The 27,999-nt window shown below is 53.3% G+C and overlaps 1 protein-coding gene across 13 annotated transcripts; it reads left to right on the top strand.

The window, feature by feature from the left end:
- The first annotated feature begins 12 nt into the window (after positions 1–12).
- PPCDC (phosphopantothenoylcysteine decarboxylase) lies at positions 13–27,997 on the top strand. 13 transcript variants are annotated; one of them, XM_041744778.1, is made up of 8 exons: positions 31–77; positions 4,528–4,616; positions 6,910–7,054; positions 8,225–8,433; positions 21,814–21,909; positions 22,776–22,904; positions 26,894–27,062; positions 27,445–27,997. In XM_041744778.1, the coding sequence occupies exons 4-8, from the start codon at positions 8,299–8,301 to the stop codon at positions 27,528–27,530; spliced, it is 615 nt and encodes a 204-aa protein (XP_041600712.1). In that variant the 5' UTR covers positions 31–77; positions 4,528–4,616; positions 6,910–7,054; positions 8,225–8,298; the 3' UTR covers positions 27,531–27,997. The 13 variants fall into 13 exon arrangements, with proteins under 13 accessions (XP_041600717.1, XP_041600715.1, XP_041600716.1 ...); XM_041744779.1 differs by having other exon boundaries at positions 53–169; XM_041744781.1 differs by lacking the exon at positions 4,528–4,616 and having other exon boundaries at positions 14–77.
- Positions 27,998–27,999: the final 2 nt, after the last annotated feature.

Genomic DNA, 27,999 nt, shown 5'->3' with positions numbered 1-27,999 from the left:
GCGCTAGAGCGGAAAACAGCGGCGGGGCGGCTGGGATATCGCGGTATTTGGGGCTGTCCGAGCCGCCCCAGGCGCCGGTGAGGACCTTGGGGGTTTAGGGGGCTGTGTCCTCTCGGCCCCGCGGTGGGAGCCCTGGGAGCCTCGCTTCGCTGTCGGTCCGCGACTGAGTGTGCGTGACCTCACTTTCCGTCCGCGCGCGTGTCTGTGTGTGTGTGTGTGTGTGTGTGTGTGAAGGCCGTGGGCCCGCGGGGGCGTGTGCTCGCGTGTGTGACCTCAGTCTCCTGTCTGTGCCCGTGAAGCTCGGGTCGCCCGTGTGGGTGGACGGCTGTGAGGGGCTGCGGACGCCTGGGCGCTGCGCTTCCGGTCGGCCGGCGCCGTAGGGACCTCCGGCCCGCGTCCCGGTGGGTGTGTGTCTGCCCGAGTGGGGGTGTATGTGCCCGAGTCCGGGTGGGTGTGTATCTGCCCGAGTCCGGGTGGGTGTGTGTCTGCCCGAGTCCGGGTGGGTGTGTATCTGCCCGAGTCCGGGTGGGTGTGTGTCTGCCCGAGTCCGGGTGGGGGTGTATCTGCCCGAGTGGGTGTGTATGTGCCCGAGTCCGGGTGGGTGTGTATGTGCCCGAGTCCGGGTGGGTGTGTATCTGCTCGAGTCCGGGTGGGTGTGTATCTGCCCGAGTCCGGGTGAGTGTGTATCTGCCCGAGTGGGTGTGTATGTGCCCGAGTCCGGGTGGGTGTGTATCTGCCCGAGTGGGTGTGTATGTGCCCGAGTCCGGGTGGGTATGTATCTGCCCGAGTCCGGGTGGGTGTGTATCTGCCCGAGTCCGGGTGGGTGTGTGTCTGCCCAAGTCCGGGTGGGTGTGTATCTGCCCGAGTCCGGGTGGGTGTGTGTCTGCCCGAGTCCGGGTGGGGGTGTATGTGCCCGAGTCCGGGTGAGCGTGTATCTGCCCGAGTCCGGGTGGGTGTGTGTCTGCCCAAGTCCGGGTGGGTGTGTATCTGCCCGAGTCCGGGTGGGTGTGTATCTGCCCGAGTCCGGGTGGGTGTGTGTCTGCCCGAGTCCGGGTGGGTGTGTATCTGCCCGAGTCCGGGTGGGTGTGTGTCTGCCCGAGTCCGGGTGGGGGGTATTGCCCGGTCGGGGTGTGTGTGCCCGAGTCCGGGTGGGTGTGTATTGCCCGAGTCCGGGTGGGTGTGTATCTGCCCGAGTGGGTGTGTATCTGCCCGAGTCCGGGTGGTGTGATGTGCCCGAGTCCGGGTGGGTGTGTATCTGCCCCGAGTGGGTGTGTATGTGCCGAGTCCGGGTGGGTGTGTATCTGCCCGAGTCCGGGTGGGTGTGTATCTGCCCGAGTCGGGTGGGTGTGTATTGCCCGAGTCCGGTGGGTGTGTATCTGCCCGAGTCCGGGTGGGTGTGTATGTGCCCGAGTCCGGGTGGGTGTGTATCTGCCCGAGTGGGTGGTGTTGTGCCCGAGTCCGGTGGGTGTGTATCTGCCGAGTCCGGGTGGGTGTGTGTCTGCCCGAGTCCGGGTGGGTGTGTATTGCCCGAGTCCGGGTGGGGTGTATCTGCCCGAGTCCGGTGGGTGTGTATTGCCCGAGTCGGTGGGTGTGTATGTGCCCGAGTCCGGGTGGGTGTGTATCTGCCCGAGTCCGGTGGTGGTGTGTATCTGCCCGAGTCCGGGTGGGTGTGTATGTGCCCGAGTCCGGGTGGGTGTGTATCTGCCCGAGTCCGGGTGGGTGTGTTCTGCCCGAGTCCGGAGGTGGGGGTGTATGTGCCCGAGTCCGGGTGGGTGTGTGTCTGCCCGAGTCCGGGTGGGTGTGTATCTGCCCGAGTCGGGTGGGTGTGTGTCTGCCCGAGTCCGGGTGGGTGTGTATCTGCCCGAGTCCGGTGGGGTGTATGTGCCCGAGTCCGGGTGGGTGTGTGTCTGCCCGAGTCCGGGTGGGTGTGTATCTGCCCGAGTCCGGGTGGGTGTGTATCTGCCCGAGTGGGTGTGTATGTGCCCGAGTCCGGGTGGGTGTGTATCTGCCCGAGTCGGTGGGTTGTGTATTGCCCGAGTCGGTGGTGTGTATCTGCCCGGTGTGGTGTGTATGTGCCCGAGTCCGGGTGGGTGTGTATCTGCCCGGTGGGTGTGTATTGCCCAGTCCGGTGAGTGTGTATCTGCCGAGTGGGTGTGTATGTGCCCGAGTCCGGGTGGGTGTGTTCTGCCCGAGTCCGAGGTGGGTGTGTATCTGCCCGAGTCCGGGTGGGGTGGTGTCTGCCTGAGTCCCGAGTCCGGTGTGTGTATCTGCCCGGGTGGGTGTGTATGTGCCCGAGTCCGGGTGGGTGTGTATCTGCCCGAGTGGGTGTGTATGTGCCCGAGTCCGGGTGAGTGTGTATCTGCCCGAGTGGGTGTGTATGTGCCCGAGTCCGGGTGGGTGTGTATGTGCCCGAGTCCGGGTGGGTGTGTATGTGCCCGAGTCCGGGTGGGTGTGTATCTGCCCGAGTCCGGGTGGGTGTGTGTCTGCCCGAGTCCGGGTGGGTGTGTGTCTGCCCGAGTCCGGGTGGGTGTGTATCTGCCCGAGTCCGGGTGAGCGTGTATCTGCCCGAGTGGGTGTGTATGTGCCCGAGTCCGGGTGGGTGTGTATGTGCCCGAGTCCGGGTGGGGGTGTATGTGCCCGAGTCCGGGTGGGGGTGTGTCTGCCCGAGTCCGGGTGGGTGTGTGTCTGCCCGAGTCCGGGTGGGTGTGTATCTGCCCAAGTCCGGGTGAGTGTGTATCTGCCCGAGTGGGTGTGTATGTGCTCGAGTCCGGGTGGGTGTGTATCTGCCCGAGTGGGTGTGTATGTGCCCGAGTCCGGGTGGGTGTGTATCTGCCCGAGTCCGGGTGGGTGTGTATCTGCCCGAGTGGGTGTGTATCTGCCCGAGTCCGGGTGGGTGTGTGTCTGCCTGAGTGGGTGTGTATGTGCCCGAGTCCGGGTGGGTGTGTATCTGCCCAAGTCCGGGTGAGTGTGTATCTGCCCGAGTGGGTGTGTATGTGCCCGAGTCCGGGTGGGTGTGTATGTGCCCGAGTCCGGGTGGGTGTGTATCTGCCCGAGTAGGTGTGTATGTGCCCGAGTCCGGGTGGGTGTGTATGTGCCGGAGTGAGTGTGTATCTGCCCGAGTCCGGGTGGGTGTGTATGTGCCCGAGTGGGTGTGTATCTGCCCGAGTCCGGGTGGGTGTGTATGTGCCCGAGTGGGTGTGTATCTGCCGGAGTCCAGGTGGGTGTGTGTCTGCGGGAGTCTGGAGTGTGGTTGGTGTGTATCCGAGCGTCCCACTGCTGCTTTGTGCTGCACTGTGACTGCTCAGTGCTGTTCAAACTAGGTTTAAGGATGGCCCTATACCTCCCCTTAATTGAAAAATTGGTAAAATAGCAAAAGCCTTTGTGTGTTGGAGTTTTATCCCCTCGATCTGCGTAAAAGTGCTGAATGGTGTTTCAAAATTAAAATGTGGCTAAATTTTGCCAGAGAAAAACTTCCTAGTGTCCTGAGATGTATTTAGAGGCCTGTACCAGCTGATAAGCAGGAGAGATTCCTATAGTTGGGGAAGTAGTGAAGGTCTTGGGAACAGGGTTTTTCCTCACCTCTCTTGCCAGTGTGTGGCTCATAGCCAGTGTGTGTATGTGTGTGTGTGTGAATTTGATATTTAATTAATATACTGTATACATATATATTAACATACAAGGCATAGAATACAAATGTATAATATATATAATATAGTGTATAATATATGTATATATCCCCAACATGTGGGCTTGAGGAGGAGTGCCTGAATGGGATTTCAGAAGCTGCAGAGTCCAGCTCGCCTGCCTCTAGTGAGAGAGAAGAGCAGTTTTATTTTTTATTTTTTTTTAAGATTTTATTTATTTATTCATGAGACACATGGAGAGAGAGGCAGAGACACAGGCAGAGGAAGAAGCAGGCTCTGTGCAGGGAGCCCGACACGGGACTCAATCCTGAGTCTCCAGGATCAGGCCCTGGGCTGAAGACGGTGCTAAATCACTGAGCCACCCGGGCTGCCCGAGAAGAGCAGTTTTAGCAGAATGCCGAGACCTTGAGCTCTCTCGTGAGTTCCTTGTCTTACCTCGGGGACAGGAATTTAAAGTGCCCTATGGCCTTTAAAAAATTTTTTTTAAAAAGATTTTATTTATTTACTCACAAGAGACACAGAGAGAGGCAGAGACACAGACAGAGGGAGAAGCGGGGCTCCCTGCAGGAGAACCTGATGCAGGACTCAATCCCAGGTCTCCGGGATCACGACCTGAGTGGAAGGCAGACACTCAACCACTGAGCCACCCAGGTGCCCCAGCCCTGTGGCCTTTTAATGTCTTTGGGTTTGGGGCAAGGGTGACATTTTGGGGAGCTAGAAGCTGTTCATTAATAGTGGGGCAGAGTATAGTGTGTTGACTGGTTGGAGATGGGGTCAGAGCAAAAGCCTAGAGCCAGGAGTGAAGGGCTTCGACCTCAGACTAGAGATGACAAGCACCTAACGGATCCCCCAGCCCCTCATGTTTGGTTCTGCTTTGTCGTAGGTCCCAGCCCCTCACTGTTGCTGTGTTGGGCAGTGCTTTTACCACCTGGTTCTCTGTAGCTCCACACGTGCCCATATTGTGACTGGCAGGTATTCCTGAAACCTTTACTTAACTCTGCCTTCATTATGCTCATCAGAGGAGGCTTACAAAGCACAAGCTTGCCACAAGCAAGCTCTGGATCTGCCTCTTTTTTTTTTTTTTTTTTTTTTTTTGAGAGAGAGAGAATGTGTGCATGCTCAAGCAGGGGAGGGACATAGAGGGAAAATCTTTTTTTTTTTTTTTAAGATTTTATTTATTCATTCATTCATGAGAGACGCAGAGAGAGAGAGAGAGAGAGAGGCAGAGACACAGGCAGAGGGAGAAGCAGGCTCCATGCAGGGAGCCCAATGCAGGACTCGATCCCAGGACTCCAGGATCACGCCCTGGGCTGAAGGCAGGTGCCAAACCACTGAGCTGCTGAGCCACCTGGGGATCCCAAGAGAGGGAAAATCTTAAGCAGACTTCACAGCATGGAGCCTGGCATGATTCTGGACATAGGTTCTATCTCACAACCCTGAGATCGTGACCTGGGCCGAAACCGAAGAGTCGGATACTTAACCTACTGAGCCACCCAGGTGCCATTGTCTGGTTCTGTCTTTCTAACAGAACCTGCCATTTTTCTGGCTGTGGCTTACCTGCATGAGGGGTGCTGGGAGCTGGAGGCTTAGTAATCATAGCCTTCAGCTCTTACAACTTCTCTGCCTGCCAACTCTTTCTGCTGCTCAGGAGTTCCTAAGTCCAGCAAAGCCCAGAAAAATCAGGCACTATCTATAGTTACCTTGGCTGTGCAAGTAGGTGGTTCTACCAGGACCTGGCTAGAGTAACAGACTTAGTGGTTTGGGATTTGATCTTTTTTGAGAGTAAACAAAGAGCTGTCAGCTATCACACTTCACAAGACTCTTAGGTTGAACCAGTTTGATTTTGCTTTCAAATATTGGTTGAATTATCCACTTTCTGTTACTCAAATACATCTGTCCCTCACCCCTGACACCCAGCCCACACTCACTTTTCTCTAAAGGTAAGTAGGCTTCGGTCCTTTTAAACCTTGCTCAAGTAGTAAATATCGGGCTATACCACCTACTGTGGGGAAGCCATTGAAATCCCTAACATGGCTACATGGCTTCATGCCCTAAGTTTTGTCTTTGTTTTTAAGATTTACTTATTTTAGACAGCAAGTGTGAGCAAGAGGAAGAGAGAGAATCCTCAAGGAGACTCCCTTCTGAGCATGGAGCCTGACTTGGGGCTTGATCCCAGGACTCTGAGATCATGATCTGATTTGAAATCAAGAGTTGGCTGCTTAGGGATTCCTGGGTGGCTCAGTGGTTGAGCGTCTGCCTTCAGCTCAGAGTGTGATCCCTCGAGGTCTAGGGATCCAGTCCCACGTCGGGCTCCCTACAAGGAGTCTGCTTCTCCCTCTGCCTATGTTTTGCCTCTCTCTCTGTCTCTCATGAATCAATAAATAAAATCTTAAAAAAAAAAAAAAAAGAGTTGGCTGCTTAACCCAACTGAGCCACCCAGGTGCCCCGTGCCCTGATTTTAAGTGATTACTTTCAGTAGCCTCTTCCTTAGAAGTGATATCAGCTTGATGTAGAGGCGGTTCGGGGACTGCAGAGATGAAGTTCAACCTGTGGTGTGGCAGGAATCTCCCTGATCTGGCACCAGTTGGCTGGGGTGGGACAGGGTCAGGGTTTGAGATCTGGCAGGTAGGTGTCCCTGGAGAGTCAAGAATGCCTCCATCACCTGAGGGTGCTAATCAGCGTGCTGATTAGTCCTGGGAAGGAGCTGGCTGATAGGCCCTCTAGACCTTGCCAGTTGCTAACAGGGCTCCCCGAGGCCTGGAGTAGACTCATTTCTGTTCTGGGCAAGCCTGGCCCTGGCTGAGGCCCTGATTTAGAGCAGAGACTGAAACAGAGCTGGCAAATGGGGGAGTCTTGCTACCGGGAACTGGCTTGTGCTTAGCTCCTGCTGATTAATCTCTGGGTCTGGGCTTCTGGGAGATCTTTCCAGGTAGGAGTAGGATAATAGATCCAAATATGATCCTTAGCTTATGTGGGTGTGTGCCTGAATCCTGAAGGCAAATACCGGACAAAGCGGTCCTCGGGAACCTAGGGGCCTGTGGAGAGAAGAGGAAGCCCCTATGGGTGTGCAGCCACGGAGGTAGTGATTCACAGATACTTCTGCCTTGGAGTTTGCCTTGGTTTCCCCTCCTGCTGCTGCCTGTTTTGAGTGCATCTTCCAGGACCCTTGTACAGAGAGCACCCACAGCTGTCTTTCACACATTGACTCAAGTTTCTACTGGAAGGAGCGTCAGAGATCACCTGGCCCTACCTCTATATTTTTCAGATGAAGAGACAGGTCCAGGGAGGGAAGTACCTGGGGCCAAGGTCACACACCAGCTGAGGAGCACGACAGGGGACAGGGCCCAGGGTTCCTGATGCACCAGCCAGGCTTCTGTGTCAGTGTCCTGTGCCCCACCCTGTTTTAGAAGGTACAGTTGATTATTCCTCCAGCAGTTCAGGACCCACCAGGTGCCTGGCTGTTGGCAGTTAGACCTGGTCACACATTCAGGGAACTTGCTGGTGACGGTGGTGGTGGTGGGGAGTGGAGAGGGAGAGGCAAGTAAACAGGAACAAATTGAATCACTAATCACCAGAAAGGTGCATCTCAGAGAAGGGCCCATCTCAAATGATTTCACTTGTGACTTCTGTCTTCTCGACTCATCTACAGATTCCCTGAAGGCCGGGCATGTCTTCCACAATTCCTTTGCCCAGTGCTAGACGTCATTGGCCCTCAGATAGTTGCTGATGGAGTGGGTGCATTTTGCTGACCCAGCTTGCGGAGTGCCGGTTTGGGTGTGTCCATCAGCAGTATTATCTTAGACACTCCCTTCTAGCAACATCTGCAGGCCAGAGGAAGAGACCAAGCCCTGGTCCCATGGGGATGGCCAACATCTCCTTTATGCTTGTTTCTTCCTGGGCTTAGATTTGTAGAGTGGTGTCCAGTTTGATCCACAGGGACAGTGACAGAGGCAAATCTCTCCACTCCCTGGATCACCGAAGTCCTGTTGCCTAGGGTTCACCCCCTCTCTGGTGTCCCTGAACCCGTCCCATCCTGCTACTCTCTTCAGTCAACCCAGCCTCCTCCCATCTTCATCTCCAGGGCCCCCTCCACACTCGGCACCAGCACTATCTTTCTAAAATGAAAACCCGCCCTGGCCCTCACTGCCCTTGACATTGCCCTTGACCTACTGCAGCTTTACCTCCTGCCACCCCCTACCTCCCATCACTACTTCACTACTAAGCTGCTCCTTATTCCCCAAACCCACAACCCTCCTTAAGCCTCCTCACCTTTGTGAGATTATTCCTTCCTGCATAGTTATTTCTTTCTTGCTCTGGGAAACACACTCATCCTTCAGAACTCAACCTGATGATTTTTGGGGGTCTCTGAATTCCTCAGTTACTCCTGGGCAGCCACGGCCCCTGGTACCAACCCTCCTCGCACCCCTGGGCCGTATTACATGGTACCTGACCTCATCAAATTGTGTGCCCCCAGTGGCGGGGACTGCTATCCCCTCAGCAACCCCTTGTCGGGCCCAGGGTACTCAATACAAGGTGGTGGAACGTATGAGTGAAGTGGGTGCCCCTTGTTCTGCTTTTAGATTTGAAGTCCTGATAGAGCCTCGTGGAGGCCAGTCCTGGCAGGCGCCGAGGATTTGAAGCTCTTAGAGCTCACATGGAGCCCAGCACATCATGTCCGGCCGCCGCCCCCTTGGTGAAGAGACCGTTCCATGTTCTCGTGGGCGTCACTGGGAGTGTTGCAGCCCTGAAGTTGCCTCTTCTGGTGTCTCGGCTTTTGGACATTCCTGGCGTGAGTATGCTGATTAGACAGCGTGGTGGTCTCTGATCCTGGAGAGCTGCCCCTCCAGGGGCCAGCCCATTTTTATGTGCTGCACGGGGGTTTTTTGTTAATGTTGGTGCGTGTGGAGGCCCTCTGTGTGCCTGGTGTGCAGGCGATGCAGGAGGCAGTTCAGTATGACTGGGAGCTAGGTGAGAGGGTGTGGATAGAGAATGAGGGGAGACTGGGAAAGAAACACCACTGAAGGGAGGGTTTGGGCTCCCATGTGCTGACCCTGGTTCCCTGGGGTGCTGGTGTGGGAGGAGGAGCGTCCCCTTGCTGCCCCACCCCCATTTCACCTTGAACACTGTGGCTCTAGTCTCCCTCCTTTTTAGACACCTTGGCTGTCCTGTCCGTCCAGATGCGCTGCAACCTCGGGTACGCCGTTGCCTGTGGCTCTGGTTTCAAACTGCTCCTTCAGGTGTTCAGAGATGCCTGTGGGGCACCTCCATTTTGATCAGTTTTATATAGTTATATATGTTTTTATATATTGGGGTTCTGGGGCAGATTCTTCTTCTGGAAAAGTTCAAGGCCTTAAACAGTGTGAAAGCCAGGAGGCACTGACCTCATTTCCTTGTCTGGTCTCTAAGGTCTGTTGAACTCCCACTGCCTGCATTCCACCTTATAATGGCCTTTGCTTTGGCCTGTTCCCTGCCAGGCTGTCACTGCCCTCCTGTTCCTCTGCTTCTCTAAGTTCTGCACAGACTTTATAGGAAAGCTTTCCTTGCCTGCCTCGGCCCATGTGGCTTTGCTCCCTTCATTATAAAAACTCAAGTGATGAAGGGCACCTGGCTGGCACAGTGGGTAGAGCATGCAATTCTTGATCTCCGGGTTGTGACTTTGAGCCCCACACTGGACATAGAATTACTTAAAAATATATAAATAAAATACCCCGAAACAAAAACAAAAACAAACCCAAAACCCTCATTTGGTGTCTTAAGAACCAGAGATGGGCAGTAAAGTGGTAAAAACATATTTTGTTCAGAAAAACTATCACAATAAGGGAAAAGAGACCTCGATGGAGAACTGGGGTGATTCCAAATACAACAGGGAAGAGTAGGGGTTTCTAGTCAAGGAGCAGGTGAAGGGCAGTGGATGGAAAATTTCTAAGAGGAAATACCACGAGTCAGGAAGGTTCTGGCTCAACTGTCCTTCCAGGATTCTTGGTGCGGACAGGCCAAGGTGATCAGTCACCACCTGGGGGTTGTTGAGGGATGAGGAGCCTGATGTGATGTCAAGGCTGAACGGATAGCCAGGGTGGGGGGCTACACCCACTGAACAGGAATCTTGCTCTTAAGGACCAGGCCCGAGGATGGGCCTAGCTAAAAAAGTGGCGCAGAGTAGCCTGACTAGAGTTTGGTCTGGGAGAGAATCTGGACCGAGATATGAGGGACCACAGGTCACATTTGACTTTGCCCATGTTGCTGCACAACTTGTGGGGTGCACTGCACCTTCTGCGGTGGCACGCATGCATGTTGCCAGGGCATCCAGCAGGGGGCAGTGCTCGCTTGCAGGTGACCGTGTCGGGACTCCAGGCAGGGGTGAGAACTCTTTTTTTTTTTTTTTCTTTATAACCCTTACTTTCAGCAAACTTCCCCCCAGGGAAGTCACCCCCTCACTGTCCCCCACATGCTGGGCAAGCAGTGAAGCAGGCAGCCAGGGATGGCAGCGAGTCCAGATGGGGGAAAGGAGGTGAGTCTTGTGGCTGCTGGGCACTGGAGCTGGTGGGCAGTAGCACCTGTGGCCTGTCCCCTCTCCCCGAAAGGCCCAGCACTGTCGGTAGGAGTTGGTTAACTGGCCCTGGGAGCTGCAAGGAATTGTTGCAGCTGTGACAGCCTGTGCCCCTCTGGTGGGAGCCAGCCAGGCAGTTCCCTTTTCCCACAGCCCCGGAGCAAGTGAGTTTCCGGCATGAGGGCGCACGGGGGGCGCCTGGGGGCAGGGCATCCTATCCCAGGAAACAGATGGGCAGCCTTAGAGCTGGGGGAAATGGCAACTCCCCCCCCCCCCCCCGCCCCCGCCCGCCCAGTCCTGCTGCCCTGCAGCCCGCCTTACAGCGCTGAGAGAAGGGTTGCCTGAAGCAGGGAGGCTCTCCAGCCCACCGCAGTCCCTGGCCCTCTGAGGGGGACAGGCCTCACCTGGAACTCCCTCCCTGGCCGGCGTCAAGCTGAAAGGCTGGCAGCCAGAAGGTCACTGGCTTTGGAGGGCGGACTCCCTGACTTAGCCTCCTGGAGCACAGCTCCTGGCACACAGACGTGCCTAGTGGTGTTTGTTTCCTGTCCTTCACCCATCCTGCCATGTCCTTTGGGCCAGCCACATGGCGGGGTTGCTGGGGTTGGTGAGACAGCCCATGGGGGAAGAGCTGTAGGAGCCAGAGCCCCATCTGCTCATGTGGAGGGGCCCGCCACCCACACCACACCTACCAGCTCATCCTACAGGTACAACAGCTCTCCAAGAAGCCTGGATTTGCTTGGTGGGGGCCTTGTGAGGTGTTGGCAACCAAAGGGGGGTCCTTGCTTGGCCCACTGCTGTGGCCTCCCCACGTTCCCTGATTGTATTGATCCCCCCCATTGCCCTCTTTCTGGGTCACCTCAGGAGTGGTCTTTGTCCTATGGAAGGACCTTCTCAGCTCTTTGCCTACATCATGAATTTACATGCTCAGGGCTTTCCTGAACTCCCTAGGCAGCATTAAATTTTGGCCAGCAAACAAGTAGCTGAAGTGTGGGCTGCAGGGAGCTGGGTGATTCTGCAGATCTGGCTCATAACTGCAGGTGTGCCTCATTTTATTGTGCTTTGCAGATACTGAGTTTTCTTACAAACTGAAGATTTGTACCAACCCTGCATTGAGCAGGTCTGTTGCTGCCATTTTTCCAACAGCATTTGCTCACTTTTTGTTACCTTTTGGTAATTCTCATAATATTTCAGACTTTTTGATTATCATGTCTGTTTTGGTAACCTGTGGTCAATGATTACAGCTTGCTGAAGGTTCAGCAATAAACTATTTTTATTTATTTATTTTATTTCTTTTTGGGGGGGGGCAGGGGCTGAGGGAGAGTGAGTCTCACGACCCTGAAATCATGACCCTGAGATCACAACCAAGAGTTGGATGTTCAACTGACTGCACCACCCAGGCACCTTGCCATAAACTACTTTTAATTAAGGTGTTGTTAGAAGTGGAGGAGGGAGAGTCAAGTGTCCTCCAGACGGAGAAGGCACTTTGAAACTGAAAACTGAGCCACTCCATAGCTTTACAGAGATTTATTCAGGGTAACTGATGAGTGGGAGGGCAGGCAGGTTGGGTGGATGACGATCTGGGCACTACACAGCTGTTCTCTGCCAAGTCCAGACCTTCACCTATAGTTTTTATAGAGTGAGGGGCATGGTGGGGTCAAAGAGTAGTTTTCTAATGTGGTGCCATCTGTGCAGCAGAGGATCTCTACTGGTTATCTAAAGTGATGCCCTCTGGGCACCAGTTTAGGGAAGATCAGAGCAAAGCTTCCTGCATTCTGGCCAGGGCATACATTAACCACCTCACTCCTGGAGGGAGGTCATTGCACAGGCATGAACAAGATGGAGAGTCCAATATGGAGTCACTGTTGTCTGCACTCCTACAGGTATGTATGTTGCTTTTCTAGACATAATGCTATTGCACATGTATGAGATCACAGTATGATGTAAACATGACTTTTATGTGTACTGAGAAACAAAAAAAATTTTTATTTGACTGGTTTTATTGTGATATTTGCTTTGTTGCAGTGGTCTGGAACCAAACTTGTAATATCCCAAGCTATACCTATATTCCTGACTCACCAGTGTGTCCACGTATCCCAGGAGAGCCACTGGCTAGATCCAGACCAGGGAGATGGTGGAGGGGTGCTGGAGAGGAGCTGGGTTTGGCCTCATGACTCACACACCAGCAGTCGAGGAGAGTGGTCACTGTAAAGAGTCCTGGGAGACTCTTTGTGGTGGGGGGAATTGGATAGTGGGGGCCAGCTGTACCTCAAGAGAGGCAGCCGAGCATAGAGGACTTCTCATGCTGGGACTCTGGGCAGCTCAGGTCTCCTTTGTGGCCTCAGTTTTCTTAGCCCTGTAATGGAGTGGGGGGGTGGGCACGTACTAAGCGATCCGTCTCCAAAGCCTCTTCTGGCACTAGCACTTGAAGAGTCTAGATGTGAGGGCAGAAAGGAATAGGACCCGAAGGAGCCTGGGAGAAGGTCCTGGGATGCAGGAGCTTCGGGGTGTCTCCCTGCTCCACAATTGTCATGTGATCAGGCGGTAGTTCTGCCTCAGCAGAACTGAATTGTTCTGCTGAATTGTTGAGGTGTCCTTCTCTTGGAGGAGAAGATGACACCTCTAGCTTTTGCCAGGGCGGGCGTCAGCAGGCTGCAGACAGCAGGGGATTTCTTAAGGTGGAGAAAGTCTCCCATTTGGGGAGCTGACAGGCCTTGGGCATAGAGAAGGTCATGTTTCTAGGAAAAAAGGTCCCACTCCTATGTAGCATGAAGTGAATTCTGCCTCTGTGGAGGACCAGCTGGCAATATCTGGAAAGACCGTGCGTTCGTGCCCTCGATTCACACGTAGGATTGAATCCTGTAGGGTACAGAGATTCACTATATGTACACGATGTTCATTATAGCATTATTTATCATTTCAAAGCAAGACAAAAACCAAAACTGACAACAGACTGTCCAGGGATGGAGAGAGAGCTCTGGTGCACTTTTGGTCCAGCCTCATAACAGATTACGGGCCGTGGTTCAGAGGATGGCTGCATCTCGGTGTCCGTGTGGCACCGTCCTCAGGATGGAAATGAAGTGCACATGGTACGGGAGTTGGCACCGGGGCCCACAGGCCAAGTCTGGTCTCATCACCTGTTTTTGTCTGTGAGCTAAGAATGATTTTTGCATTTTTAAGTGGTTAAAAAAATCGAAAACAAGAGTATTTTGAGACACATAAAATTACATGAAATTCAAATTTCAGTGTCCATAATGTTTTGTTGGAACACAGCCATACATTCATCTAAGTATTGCCCACGAGTGCAGTCTTGCTATTACAGAGTTGAGTAGTTGTGACGAAACTGAAAATAGCATCTGGCCCTTCAGAGAAAAAGTTTGCTGACCACTGGCATATTGTATGGTTCCTTTCACATGTTCACATATCTGAGTTCCTGCCTGCAGATTTTCCTCTGGAGGTAGTCACCTTTGTGTAGAAATGGGGGCAGGAAGGGAGATTTTGTATCATTCTGTTCAGTCTTAATTTTTTAACCTCTGTATGTATTTTTAAAGTCAGTGGGACTCTTGGTGGGAATATTATGGAACATTCTTTGTAACTTTATGTATTTATTTTTTTCAATGTTCACTGAGAAAAGGAAGCAGGAGACACAAGGCCTGGTTTGAGGTTTTCCTTTCTTTCTGGACAGAGGCTACCTGCCTCCTCTGTGGTCCTGTTGTGGAAGCTGGTCTGTTCAATAGTACTGCTCTGAGGCATTTGTTGAGGTGTCTGCTGGTTCGGCTGGCCCCTTCCATGCTTGGCCGGCTCCTCCAGGGAGGGAGCTCTGCAGTTTGCCTTTTGAGTCGCACCCTTGAGAATTTTCTCTAGCTGAGGAAGGGCACAGAGGGATTGGAAGCGTGGTCCTGCTTGAATGGCAGGAAGGGCTGATGAGACCAGAGCACCAGCTCCTCCCGGAGGCCCACTGGGAGGCCAGTGGAGAATGGCTCTCCCCACGGAGCCTGGTGGGAAAGGGCAAGAGGGCTGGGACCACATAGTGAGCTGGACGCTAGACGGCCCCTGAAGGCCTAGTGGGTTAAATGGCTCATGGCTCAGAAGAGGAAACCGGAGCCAGAGAGGAAGAGGGATTTGCCCTAGGCCCCCCTTGGGACCAGCCTTCTCGACTCCGGTCAGCAAGTGAACTTGAGCTCAAATCTGGAGCATGGGCATTCTCTGCTCAAGCTGACCATGGCCGTGAGGATGAGAATTCCCAGGAAATTGTAGGCTCTTACCTGGTCTGCCTTGCTTCTTGGTCAAGGTCCTATATACCGCACCCCCTCGTCAGGCTGTGTCCTTGCCAAGGGCAGAGCGCATACCTTACCAGCTGTGGCCCCCATGTATACATAAGCTCAGTAAATGTTTGACAAGTCAAGACATCATCACCTGGGTGGTTCAGTCGGTTAAGCCTTTGGCTCAGTTTACGATCTCGGGGCCCTGGGATCAAGCCCCACATTGGGCTTCCTGCTCAGCAGGGATTCTGCTTACCCCTCTGTCCTTCTCTCCCTCTCTCTCTCTCTCTTTCTCAAATAAATAAAATCTTAAAAAAAAAAAAAAAGACATTATGAGCTGGCATATGATGAGTTGGGACACCCACTCAGCCAACCGGAACCCCCTCAGGGATTCATTAAGGCCAACTCCTCCACAGCTCCCCACCCTGTGTACTGACTGCCCTGGGCACCACGAGTCCTTTTTCCTAGAGTATACCCACCACCCCCACGCTCAGGTTCGTGTCAGCTTCTTGGCTGGTTCCCAGGCTCTGGGCACTGCCAGTGCCAACACTGGTCAGTTCAGTGTCAGGGGCCTCTGCTGTGTGTGCCAGCCCCTGAGGCCCAAGCCACCAAAGCTCTGGTTCCTTGCCTTGTGGCGGGTTAAGTCATGGCGGGCACTTCCTCTTTAGAATCCTCACCAGCATCCTGAGAAGCTATCATCACCTGCCCTACTAGAAACACCTGCTCTTTTTGGGCCACTCAGTTGGGGGTTCCAGCTGGGTCTCTCCTTCACTTGCGCATGCCAGGGCTGTGCTATCTAATACAGTAGCCACTAGCCACATCCAAATTTAAATTATTAAAATAAAACCAAAATTTCATTTCCTTAGTTACACTAGCCACACCTCGGGTGTTCAGTAGCCACAAGTGGTTACTGGCTGCCGTGCTGAACGGCACAGGTGTGACTTGTTTCTATCTCTGCAGAGTTCTGTTGGATAATTCTGTAGAGCAATGGTTCTCAACTGGGGGCAGTTTTGCCTCCCAGGGGACATTGGACTTTGTTCAGGGACCTTTTTCATCGTCCTAACTTGGGGAGCGGGTGCTACTGGCTCCTGGTTATAGTAGGTTGAGGCCAGAGATAGGGTTGGTGGGGGAAATTCAGGCCATGGGCTTTGTCTCATCCTCTGGCTGTGAAAGTGCTTCTCCCCAGGTCCCTCTGGTAGTCAGCCCCAGAGGCAGCCTGGGCCAGACTAGGCCTAGAAGTAAAAGTGGAGGTTTCCATTCCCCCCTCCCTGACTCTCCAGGAACCCCTGATGGGATTGCTAATGGACCTTCAACAGAGAAAAGAAAACTAGATTTGCCAGCTGGTTTCAGGAAGGAACCTCTATAAATGCCAGGCAAACTGTAGACAGCTTAAATAAGGTCGCCAAGCCTTGGTCACATCACCCAAAGAAGTTCAGGTTTTAAATATTAGATATAAAAACTGTTGGCAGAGGTCTCACCAGGGGACCAAACACAGCGCTTCCTTTCAGGAACTCTCCAGTGTGTGGGAGATTGTTTTAATCACAGCCCTGCTTCTGCCAGGACCCACGAGGGGTATCAGAGAAAGCCGAGGAGGGTTCCTGCCCTTAGGAGCTTCCTGCCCTGCCAGGGCTCCTTGGCATTTGCTTAGGGGAAACGTTAGGGTGAATGAGTGAATAGTCTGAGTTATTTAGTGTCTCAGAAGTTAACAAAACATGTTTCCCGTCCCGCTCCCCCTTCCTTTTTTTGAAGTGTGTGAAAACCCAGGCCTTAGCCCTTGGCTCCCAGGACATTTGACAGAGTAAATGAAAACGAAAGAACAAAGCCCATAGGGCTGATGAATCAGATCAAGTGACATCCCTCTGAAACCAGAAAAACGGGCTTGGGCCTGCCGGACATGTGGGCCAGGTCAGTGCCAAGGAAAGGTAGCTGCTTCAGTGGAGTCGGGCTGGGCACTGGGAAGGATTGGCTCATCGCATACTCTTCAGATTACTCTTGAGGTAAAGATACTAACCCCAGGAAGCTCCCTAACAATGACTGTAACCTGGGAGGGTAGTCAGAAAAGGATGGACTCAGCCTGGGGGAGGAGCTCAGAGGGAAGAGTTCAAGCAGGGGCCCAGAGTGGGAGGCTCACCTGGACCCCTGGTTAGAACTCCCTGGGAGCCAGAGGAGCCTCATGCCGTGAGGGGGACATGGCAGAGCTGAGACGGAGGACGGAGCCCCAGAACAGGGCCATTACCAAACTGGGAATGTTTCTTAGCCCTTGGCACAATCTTTTGCGAACTGACAGGCAGTTTGGGAGTTAGGGAAAATAGGGGAATTAGATCAGGAAGCAGCCTTCCAGATTGCAGAATAGAGGATGAACTGGGATTTTTTTTTTAAAAGATTTTAGTTATTTATTTGAGGGAAGTGAAAGAAAGCAAGAGCATGAATGGGGTGAGGAGCAGAGAGAGAAGCAGACTCCCCACGGAGCAGGGAGCCCAATGCAGACGGATCCTGGATCCTGGAACTCCAGGACCATGACCTGACCTGAAGGCAGATGCTCAACTGACTGAGCCATTCAGGCACTACTCCCACTCCTTTTTAAGATTTTATTTATTTATTTATTTGATAGCATACAAGCAGAGGGAGAGGGAGAAGTAGGCTCCCCACCAAGCAAGGACCGTGATGCGGGGTTCAATCCCAGGACTCTGGGATCATGACCTGAGTTGAAGGCAGATACTTAACTGACTGAGCCACCCAGGGGCCCCTGAACTGGGATATTCTTTTTTTTTTGGGGGGGGGGGGATATTCTTAAGTTGCAATTTGTTCATGGTGGTTGGGAAGCTCTTAGAGATGAATGACAATGGCCCCCATGAGGAAAAGAAGGCAGTGACCAGAAACCAATGTCTACCTGGGAAGGTCTCTGTTGAAGGAGATGGGAAACCGTTAAATGGAAACGAGGACATATAACCAAAGATGGAGTTAGGAGCGTGGCCCAGAGCCCACCAGAGTGAGCCGAAGCTTGCACTGAAACTCAGCACGACCAACAGGGCTGTTATGTATATTTGGGAAAAGAAACCAGACCTGGTCTTGGAGGCCAGTGGTATAATGTTAGGAGGGAACAGAAGGAAACAAGAGAGACTCTTGTGTCCCATTTTGTTTCCATCTTTTGGGCTTGAAAGAGCAGGACAAATGTTGATAGGAGGAACTTGAACCCAGGTTGGGTGATTCATCACCTGGACCAATTTCTGTCTGGTGGTGGGCCTATAGGATGTGTGGGAAACAGCAGAGGACTTGAGAGCTGGAGATGACTAATGTCATGACTTTTTGATAAAAGGTAAAGGAGGTGGGCTCCTCAAATTACCATAGAGGAGATTTGGGAACACTTAGGAAAGCTCTCAGCAGGTGGTTGTCACTGGGGCTTGATATGGCTCATTGGGAACAAGGCCTAACAACTTCAGTTTTATTTATTTGGACGTCACAATACTCTGGATTGAGGTGAGGCCTTCAGTAGAGTCTTGGGACATCCCCCTGGACCACCTGGTGGTGATGTCTGTGGGTTTATAAGCAGTGAAAGATCCCACTTTAAAGGGTTCGTTCTTGATTCCTTCCCAACTCCCACCCCCACCCTGTGGACCTCAGGGAAGAGCTCCACTCTGAACCTTGTACTGTCCGTGGTTTGGATTCATGTCTCGGGGTGGGGGTGGGGGGCTGCGGATGGTGGTGCTGGCTGAACAGGACTGAGATCTTAGGGGCTCTCTGTGGGCCCCCTCTGGAAAGTGGAATTTACCAGGGAAGTATGACTTGCTGCATTTAGGACCAGGAAAGTAGCTGTGTAGGTACAGGCTGGGGTTTGTGGCTTAGCAGCAACATGGTGAGAAGAACTCTTTTGACTTTGCTGATTGCAAACCCCATATATCTCAGCAGGAGGATGTGGCTTCCGGAAGAGCTGGTGTGGGCTCTGGCTCCACAGACAGACACTCAGCAGGTACCAGGGACGTGATGCTCTGGGTCCCCTGAGTGACTGAACGACACCAGGCAAGCAGAAGAGATGCCTCCTGTCTTTTGAGTTTTTCAGCTTTGGGAGATTCCATTCCATTCCTTTTGTGATTTTTCTCACCTTCATTTTTCTGTCTTCTTTTTGCACCTCAGGCACATTTTGGACCTCTTAAATTGATCTTCTGATTTTCTCATCTATTTTTCTAACATCTGTCTTTTCTTTATCTTTCTGTTCTATTTTCTGGAAGATTTCTTCTACACTTTTTTTTTTTAATTTCTTCTACACTTATGCTGAGTTTTTTATTTCACTGTTTGTAATTTTATTTTATTTTATTTATTTATTTTTTTAATTTTTATTTATTTATGATAGTCACACACACACAGAGAGAGAGAGAGAGAGAGAGGCAGAGACATAGGCAGAGGGAGAAGCAGACTCCATGCACGGGGAGCCTGACGTGGGATTCGATCCCGGGTCTCTGGGATCGCGCCCTGGGCCAAAGGCAGGCGCTAAACCTCTGCGCCACCCAGGGATCCCTATTTATTTATTTTTAAAGATTTTATTTATTTATTCATGAGAGACAGAGAGAGAGGCAGAGACACAGACAGAGGGAGAAGCGGGCTCCAGCAGGGAGCGTGACATGGGACTGGATCCCGGGTCTCTGGGATCATGCCCTGGGCCGAAGGCGGCGCTAAACTGTTGAGCCACCAGGGCTGCCCACTGTTTGTAATTTTAGTGTCCAAGAGTTCTTTTTTGTTCCCTGAATATTCATAAGAAACTTAAGCGTCAAAAAAAAAAAAAAAGAAAAGAAAAGAAACTTTAGCGTCTCATCTTAACTGATCTGCTAATGCTTCCTTTCACTTCCGTCTTCCAGAAATGTGTGGACATGTCTTACCTGCTGGTTTCTGGTCTTTGTTTGTTTAATTTAATTTTGTGTTTTGGTCGTCTTCTCTTTGTTCTTGGTTCATATCATTAAAAAAAAAAAAACATCCCTTGAGGAGCTCTGGTGGCTCAGTGGTTTAGCGTAGCCTTCAGCCCAGGGTGTGATCCCAGGGTCCCGGGATCGAGTCCCACGTCGGGCTCCCTGCATGGAGCCTGCTTCTCCCTCTGCCTATGTCTCTGCCTCTCTCTCTCTCTCTCTCTCTCTCTCTCTGTGTCTGTCGTGAATAAATAAATAAAATCTTAAAAAAAAAATCCCTTTTATTTTAGTGAGATTTTGGGAGGAAGCAGAGTTGAATCTATCTTATTAAACTGAAAGTTTATTCTTTTGCTTAACATTTATATATCCTTTTTTACCTTTTTAAAAAGTATTTATTTATTTATTTATTTGGGAGAGCAGGAGTGGGGGTGGCGAGGGGTAAAGGGAGAGGGAGGAGCAGACCCTGCTAAGCAGGGGAGCTGGCTGGAGGGCTCAATCCCAGGACCCCAAGATCATGACCGGAACAGAAGGCAGATGCTTAATTGACTTAGGCACCCCACCTTTTTATTTCTTAATATTTTATTTTTAAGTAATCTCTACACCCAGCGTAGGGCTCGAACTCACAACCCCAAGATTGAGAGTCACACACTTCATTGTCTGAGCCAGCCAGGTGCCCCAGTGTATCCTCATGTTTTAAATATGCCTTTCCAGACACATTTTGATGTGATCGGTGGATTGTAAAGATCTAGTATGAGAGCCTGAGTTCTGATCAGGTAATTTAGCTCATTATGTGTTACTATAGTTGCTATTCTGTTAGGACTTCACTTGTGCCTTCTTGTTGAATGCTTTCTACTTGTCACGTGTTCTCTCTGCTGCTCTTTTTTCCCCATTCCAATCCTTTATTGTCTAGATTGAGTTTCCTGCTGGTTTGAAAGTCACCTGCCCTGCTTAGCTCTAACTGGCCCTTGCCATGTTTTTCCTGGTGTCTGTCTTGTATCCGGAGGGCCTCAGCCCTGCCCTGCCTCCCTCTGCTCCCCTACCTGTGCTGGTCCCGTGTCCGCTCCAGCCCTGTCCATCGGCCTTGCTCAGAGCTGTCCTGGAGGGAGTGTAGCTTCAGTGACCTTTAAACAGGTTGCTGAGTGGAGGGTGCAAGTCCTGGGGTGGTGGATTCTCAGGGATGGGACTGGGCTGAGAGCTGTCTTGGAGAGCTCGGAATAGCAGACCCTCTGGAGTTGTGTGCTCTGCCTCTCTGACACTCTGCGCCCTGGTCCCCCCTTGGCTCTTACGTGCTGTGGGGAATGCTGCCGCAGGACAGACGGGGAAGCAGGAGGAGGGGGCCTCAGACGACAGGGAGGGATGGGGCTACTGTGAGTTGGCAGGGGCCCGCCATCCCAAGTCCCGCCCCAAGCGGCAGCCTTGCGCGATGCCACCGATATCAGGTAGGAACGCGGGCCCCACGGTGCCAAAGCTTTTAGTTTTTCAAGAGAAGCCAGGAAATTGGATTTTCTGTGTGAAATCTCCCGATCTGTATATATTGGCTCGAAAATGTTTATAACCTCAGGAAGGCCAAGTGGCACGTCTGCAGGCTGGATCTGGCCTCCGTGCCACTGTGGTTCCTGCTCTAGCCAGGTGACGATCCTTGCCACCCTCCACTTTCCTGTCTCCTGGAGGAATGTCCCTCCCAGACCTGTGATTTTCTACCCCGTTCCCCTCTCGGCCGCCTCTTCGGAGCTCTTCCACTCGGCCAGCTTGTCAGTTCAGCGTCTCATTCTGCAGATGATGGCCCGGCCTAGTGCTGCGCCTCCTGGGCGGCTCCTGGGCGGCCCAGCCTCCCCGCGGGCACTATGGATTCCTTGTGGATGACGAGCGTGAAAGTGAATTTCATTGCTGCTCCGCAAGCGTCAGACACTCGGCTTTGGGTTTCCTGGAGTCTGTCTGCCGCCAGAGCCCACGAGGCCCTGTTCCTAGAAGTACGAGAGGGGACTCTCGCTGGGGCCGGAGGCAGCCACCGTGCCAGGCCAGGCTGCCCCTGCGTGGCCTGCAGAGGGCAGGGTTGGGGCGCGCATCAGAGCTCAGGACCTGCGAGCCTCGGCGGCCCCTCCTGCCACCCCTCCTGCCTTCCGTGGCCCTCTGGCCCTGCATTCCTTCCCGTCTGCCTCTGCCTCTTGGCCTGAGTGGCAGGAGCCTGCTGCTTTATATGCGCTGGGCAGTTGGTGACTCATTCTTCCGCAGCCCCTCAGATAGGGAAGTGAAACGGCCACATCTGCTGGGGCCTGACCTTTGGGTGACAGCGGAAGTAGCTGTGCAAACAGGAGGCTCACTGCCAGGGAGGGAGAAGCCTTTTCCAGAGCCAGGCCGTGCAGAAAGCACTTGCCTGTCCTGGCCCCGTGTGGCTTCCAGGCCGGTGGCTCTGGTAACAGTTTCCTTTCCCTCTCTCCCCCGCCCGCCTGTTTTTTTCTCTGTGACAGCTGGAAGTAGCAGTGGTCACAACTGAGAGAGCCAAACATTTCTACAGCCCCCAGGACATTCCCGTCACTCTCTACAGCGATGCTGATGAATGGGAGGTCAGTGCGCGGGGGCCCCATGGCCGAGTTCCATCGTGTTTCTACCAACAGGACAGGAGTGGCCTCTCTGCAGCCCGTGGTCCTGGAGGCCAGAGCAGACGGGCCAGGCTCAAGTCAGTGGTCAGGGCCCTCTGGGCAGAGGCAATGAGGAAAACATCTGTCTAGCTTCTGGCCTGCAGGAGGCCGGGAGACTCCTCCCACCCCAGACAGAGCCCAGGCCTGGCTGGGTGCCTCCGGTTGAGTGTCCTTGTACTTATCGGGGCTGATGAAACCACAGAGGAGCTCTGTTCCCACCACCCTTGTCCACGTGGCTCCCAGTGTCAGGGCTGTCGAGATGCCTCGCTTCCCATGGACGTGGGCCCTGCTTCTGCTCCCCCAAAGAGGGGCAGGCCCCGGCCGATTCACCAGACATCGAGTGTGGGCCTCACGGGGGTGCCCTGCCAGGCATTTTTAAACACTCTCAGCCTAGAACATTTCTGGCTGGCCCGTTCCCCTACCCCACCCCCTCCATTCTCACCGCCCCAGAGCCCTTCCACTGGCTTGGACAACCCAAGCATCCGCCTCAAGCAGACAGGCCAGGAGTTCCCTGCCAGATGTCAGTTCTCTTGAAAACCAAACCATAAAGGGAATAGCTCGGAGAGACAAGGGGCGTTTGTTTCCTCAGGCCTGCTTTCTCTCAGGCTCTTGGCTCCACCGCCAGTGCTCACCAGCTTAGCAGCGAGAGGAACAGCGGTGGATGTGGGCAGGCATCGCTCAGGGGGTCTCCCTCTATTTCTGACTTAAGCATCCCTGGCCTGTGTTGTGCACCCCCCCACACACACTGAGAAAGTAGCAGCTCAATGACTCTGTTTCCTTCCCTCTGCCAGATGTGGAAGTGCCGATCCGACCCCGTTCTCCACATTGACCTGCGGAGGTGGGCAGACCTCATGCTGGTGGCTCCTCTTGATGCCAACACCCTGGGGAAGGTGGCCAGTGGCATATGTGACAACTTGCTTGTGAGTGACTCTACCCTCCTCCCTCCCTGGGCCTCCCTCCCGGTTTGCTGAGCTGCAGACTGCCTTTGTGCAGGGTTCTTGCCTTGGAATTCTTTTTATGGTGGGATGATTTGCTCAGAACACAGTCCTCCTGGATCCCCTACCCTCTTCCTGGTCTCACCTATGTTCTGGCAATTGGGCAGGTGGATGGGCTCGGCTTGTGTATGCTCTCTGAGGGCATGCACCTCTCACCTGCTCCTTGATGCTCAGCTCCTCTCCCTTTGTCATTGGCTGCCCTCGATGAGCTCTTCTGTTAGTCTCCCTGCCCAGCCCCCTTGCCTGCCCCCTCTTAGCCCTGCCTTCTCCCCAGGATCTGGATATCCACATGGGCAATCTGATAAGAGTGTTTACTTCCTCATGGATCTCTTATGCACACTTATCTCTCCTGTAGCATTGGCCACAAGGCAGAAATGTGGTTTTCCTGTGTGTTAGGGAAGGCTTAGAGGGGATGGGAGGAGAAAGACTGGGTGAGGCGTGCCAGCCGGTGAATGGTGGAGGAGAGGAGCAGAAGTCCAGCTGCACAAAGTGGGGATTGTTTTAGGCCTAAGGAACCTCCAGGAAGCTGTTGTCCTAAAAGGTCTTGTTTATCTGATCATCCTGGGAGGAGCTAGGTGTGTGATCTCTCTTCTCCCTCCCTGCTTCCCTCATACATTGAGCTTTTCCCTAACATGAGTTGGGCCCCATGCTGAGGGACACACAGGACACAGGAGCTCATGGTCTGGAAAGAGAGGGTTTCCAGTGACCCGTGCAGGTGAGAAGGGAGTATGCTCTGCTGTGTGGTACAGCCTTAAATCACCCCCATTGGTCCTTTGACCATGGAGTCACCACTTTGCACAGTGCTGGGCATCTAGTAAGTTCAACAAATACTTAGTGTATATATAAGGTAATTAGTTACTCTACTTTGGCAAAGAACAAGGACTTTTTCGGAGTTTAATAGGATCAAGAAGTGAATAATGAAGCTGGGTCCCAATTTGGGGGGTCAGATAGGAGCTTAGTTTTGTATGCTTGTTGATGGGTGTGTAGGCCACTTCTCAAAGAACCTGCTAGGGATTGAAACATCACTTGAATAAGAGTACAGGGTGACCAGAAGAAGGACAGCACACAGACTGTATAGCCAGGAGCAGGGGGAGGGGAGTACAGGGAAGGGCGAGCTTAGTGGCAGCGTTATCCAGAAGGCTTCCCAGTGAGGCGGGTGCATGGCTGACAGGGCAGCTGGAGCAGGTGAGGCTCCTGGCCACTTTGATCTCAGTAGGTCTGACTTGTGCATGACCTGCACCATCTCACCAAATTTCTAGGCTTCCCACTGGCTGGTCAGAACCAGCTGATGATGAAGCACACTGCCATCTAGGAATTATGCCCTGGGCTGCGCTGGCTCTCTGAGGGCTCCTTTCTTTCCCTCCAAAGCTCTGCTTCCCTTTTTTCCCTTCAAAGCTGCCCCCACTCCCTGAATTCTTCGGGATTCCCTCCTCCTGAGTGGGCTGAGCAGTGGAACATGTTCCTATGACCAATCTCCAGGCCATTTGCCTCAAAAGGTTTCCTTTGAAGGCCCAGATATTTCAAGGAATAACAAATCTCATAAAGTTTAAGCTTTAAGTCATCATCTTCACTCCACGGCTCTGTCCTTACTCAAATATGTTTTGTCCTTTTATTCCTGGAAAGAGCACCCTGCTGCCCCTTGCTTTCAGATCTCCCGTCCCAGTGCCCAGAACTTGGGTGCCGGTAGAGCAGCGTGCTGGGTGTGAACCTGTGCGCCAGGCCTCTGGGCCCTCGGCCTGGGTGATGTGCATCTCCATCTGCCCTCTGGCCCATGCAGGCCCTAGCCCCTTCTTTATGCTAAATAGCCGAGCAGAAGGCTGCCTGGCTAGCTCCGTCAGTAGAGCATGCAACTCTTGATCTCTGAGTTGTGAGTTTGAGTCCCACACTGGGTGTAGAGATTACTTAAAAAAAAAAAAGAGAGAGAGAGAGAGAGAGAAAAAAATCCAGGAGATCCAGAAAGAGGAGCTTGGGTCACCAGTGTAGCTGGGAGCTGGTCTCCTGCTCGGGATCTAGGCCTTCTTTCCGCCAGGCACCTTCCCAGGGCAGAGCCTGAGGTACAGAACAGAGCGTTGGCCAAACAGATGTGACCGTGGGAACTGCCGCCTCCTCTCATCCCTCCCGCTGCCAGAAGGTTCAGAGGAGCTGTGGTTTGTCTGGAAGCACTGAGCTTTGGCATGAGATGGGAAAAGCTAGAGAGGCATGGGTCATGGAGGTATTGGGTTTGTCCTCTGGTTGGTGTGCTTTGCTCTGAAGACACTTAGAAACCCTAACCCCCACCCTGACCCCCACCCCCACGCTGCACACAAAGCTAGGGGGGCTCTTCTAGGTACGTTCATGACTTTTGCAGAAGTGGCAGGTGGCACAGGGCCAAGAGGAAGTGTGCCTGAAACTGTCCCCTCAGCCTGGTTGCCAAATTGAGAGGACTTGGTGGGAAACAGACGCTGCTGTCTGGGGACTACACGGGTAGCCAGATCCTGAGGCTCTGTGCTGTTCCACTTCCTTCCTGTCCCCGGGAGAGAATGGGGGCACTGAGAGGGGCGGGCATCGGCTTTGGTCCATCCAAGCCATTGTTTTCTGGGCTCTCCCCTCTTTTCCCAGATGGGCTGCTTCAGGGAAGGGATGTGCTGACCACTGTCTCCTCAAGGGGCCCACAGCTGGAACGAGGAGCCGGAGCAGTCAGGGCACAGAGGAGCACCTCCTGGCAGCAGGAGCCTATGCCTGGGGAATAATAGGAGCTAATGCTTCTGGAGCCCTTCCTGGATGCCAGGCCCTGTGTGAAGAGCTTTAAGCCTTTTTCAGCCCATGCCCCACAGTCATCCAGTGAGGGAGGCTTTTGCAGGGAAGAAGCTGGCCTCCAACATTAAATTACTCATCCAAGTTCTCCCAGCTAGTAGTAACAGTAGATGGCAGAGTCAGGATTTGAACCCAGGTCTCTGTGATTCTGCCACCCACTGAGCTGGGAGGTCCCTTTCACGGCTCCTCTGGTGTGTGACTTGGTGGGATGGCTGGAACTTGGGATGTAGTGAGGCTGTGTGCTGTGGTGGAAGATGGCAGGGCCGGTGTGCAGAGCATCATGCCCTGATCTTTGTCTCCGTGGGACCTTGGGGAGCGCAGCTTTCCCATCTTTGAAACAGGCAGCCCCTCTTCACAGGGTTGCAGCGGGGTGTGTGGGATACTACATATGAGAGGGGTTTTGTCATGTAGAAGGTGTCCTCACTGCCAAGCTTTAGTTGGCCTTGGGCAGCCCGGGTGGCTCAGCGGTTTAGCGCCGCCTTCAGCCCAGGGTGTGATTCTGGAGACCCGGGATTGAGTCCCACGTTGGGCTCCCAGCATGGAGCCTGCTTCTCCCTCTGCCTGTGTCTCTGCCTCTCTCTCTCTCTCTCTGTGTCTCTCATGAATAAATAAAATCTTAAAAAAAAAAAAAAAAAGAGGGAAAACCTTTAAAAAAAAAAAAAGCTTTAGTTGGCCTTGAAGTAGGGCTGGTGTTGGGGTAGAGGGGTCCCCACCCCATGAGTGGTCTGGGCCTTTGCTTTGGGGGTAACTGCAAAGCTTGACCTCTGCTCACCTGGCCGGTTTCTCTCTATGAGGTGTGTCTCACAGTGGAGAGGCCTTGTGCTCCGGCTCGGAGAGCGCTTTCTGCACAGGAGTAGGGGTCTGTGTGGATGTGGCTGGGCCATTGCAAGTGTTGGTAGAGACACTCCTGTGGGTAGGCCCTGTGCTGGCAGCTATAGGGACGTGGAGGGGATGAGGAGACGAGAGATGCAGGGACACAGACAAGTAGCACCCAGTCATCCCAAGCCCATGGCTGGCTGTGACCCAGAGGATGGGGGGCAGGATTTGGGAGCACTGGAGAGGGCTGGCAGGGAGAGGAGCTTGGGAGCACTTACCCGTCCCACCCCGGCCCTTCTTCACAGACCTGCATCATCCGGGCCTGGGACTGCCACAAGCCCCTGCTCTTCTGCCCAGCGATGAACACCGTCATGTGGGAGCATCCCATCACTGCACAGCAAGTCGGCCAGCTCAAGGCCTTCGGCTATGTTGAAATACCTTGCGTTGCCAAGAAGTTGGTGTGTGGAGACCAAGGTGGGCATCTGGACAGGCCCACAGCCCATCCTCACAGCCCAGGGTCCCAGAAGGGCTCAGCCCTGGGGTCAGATCTGGGTCTACATCCCAGCCTGTTGTGACCTCAGGGAAAGCTTGAGTGTATGTCGAGTGTCTGGTGTCCTTGGCATGTAGCCCATATGCAGTTCATAGTGGCTACTGTTACTGTTCTGGGGCCTGTCCTGTGGGTGGCTTGGAAGGGATATGATGGGTCATGAGATATAAGATATGGCTCTTGCAGAGATGGTCCTGGCCTCCAAAGCGCTGGGCTCTGGGTGGAGCACTCAGGGGAGCATTGAGCAGGGTGGGTGGGGGATGGGCCCCTGCCTCAGTCTATGAGCCACAGCAGAACCTTGCCTCCTAGGTCTAGGGGCCATGGCCGAGGTGGGCACCATTGTGGACAAAGTGAAAGAAGTCCTCTTCTGGCATGGTGACTCTCAGGAGAGTTGAAGCTGGGATCTCTGGCATGTGTATCCCTCTGTACTGAGTGTGTTTCCAGGCCAATCTGTGAAGAAGGTGGACATTGGCAAAATACAGTGAAGACTTCTGTGATTGCTGGGTAGGGGTTTGGCCTGGGCCTGCTCCAGAGCCTCCCCGGGAGCCTGACTTGCCTCAGGTTCAATTTGACCAAAGGCCCAGGTCCCAACTTCTTTCCAACTAGAAATGCCTGCTTTCCAGAACCCACTCACTTTTCCCCAGGATTGGCACAGCAAGCTGCTGTATGTCCCCATGCTCTGGGAAGGTCACAGAAACCTTGATTCTCCCTCATTCCCGGGAGCCACTTCAGCTCCGTGGGGGGCTGCCTGGGTGCCATGCTTGCAGAGTCAGGGAAGCCTGGAACTGGCAAGACACCGAGATTCTCCACAGGCCATGCTGTGAGATCAGGGGTACGTGGAAATAGAGAAGAGTGACTTGTGGG

The sequence above is a fragment of the Vulpes lagopus genome, chromosome 2, assembly GCF_018345385.1.
Source record: "Vulpes lagopus strain Blue_001 chromosome 2, ASM1834538v1, whole genome shotgun sequence".
Taxonomy (NCBI): domain Eukaryota; kingdom Metazoa; phylum Chordata; class Mammalia; order Carnivora; family Canidae; genus Vulpes; species Vulpes lagopus.
This window is presented reverse-complemented; position numbering and strand designations above follow the sequence as displayed.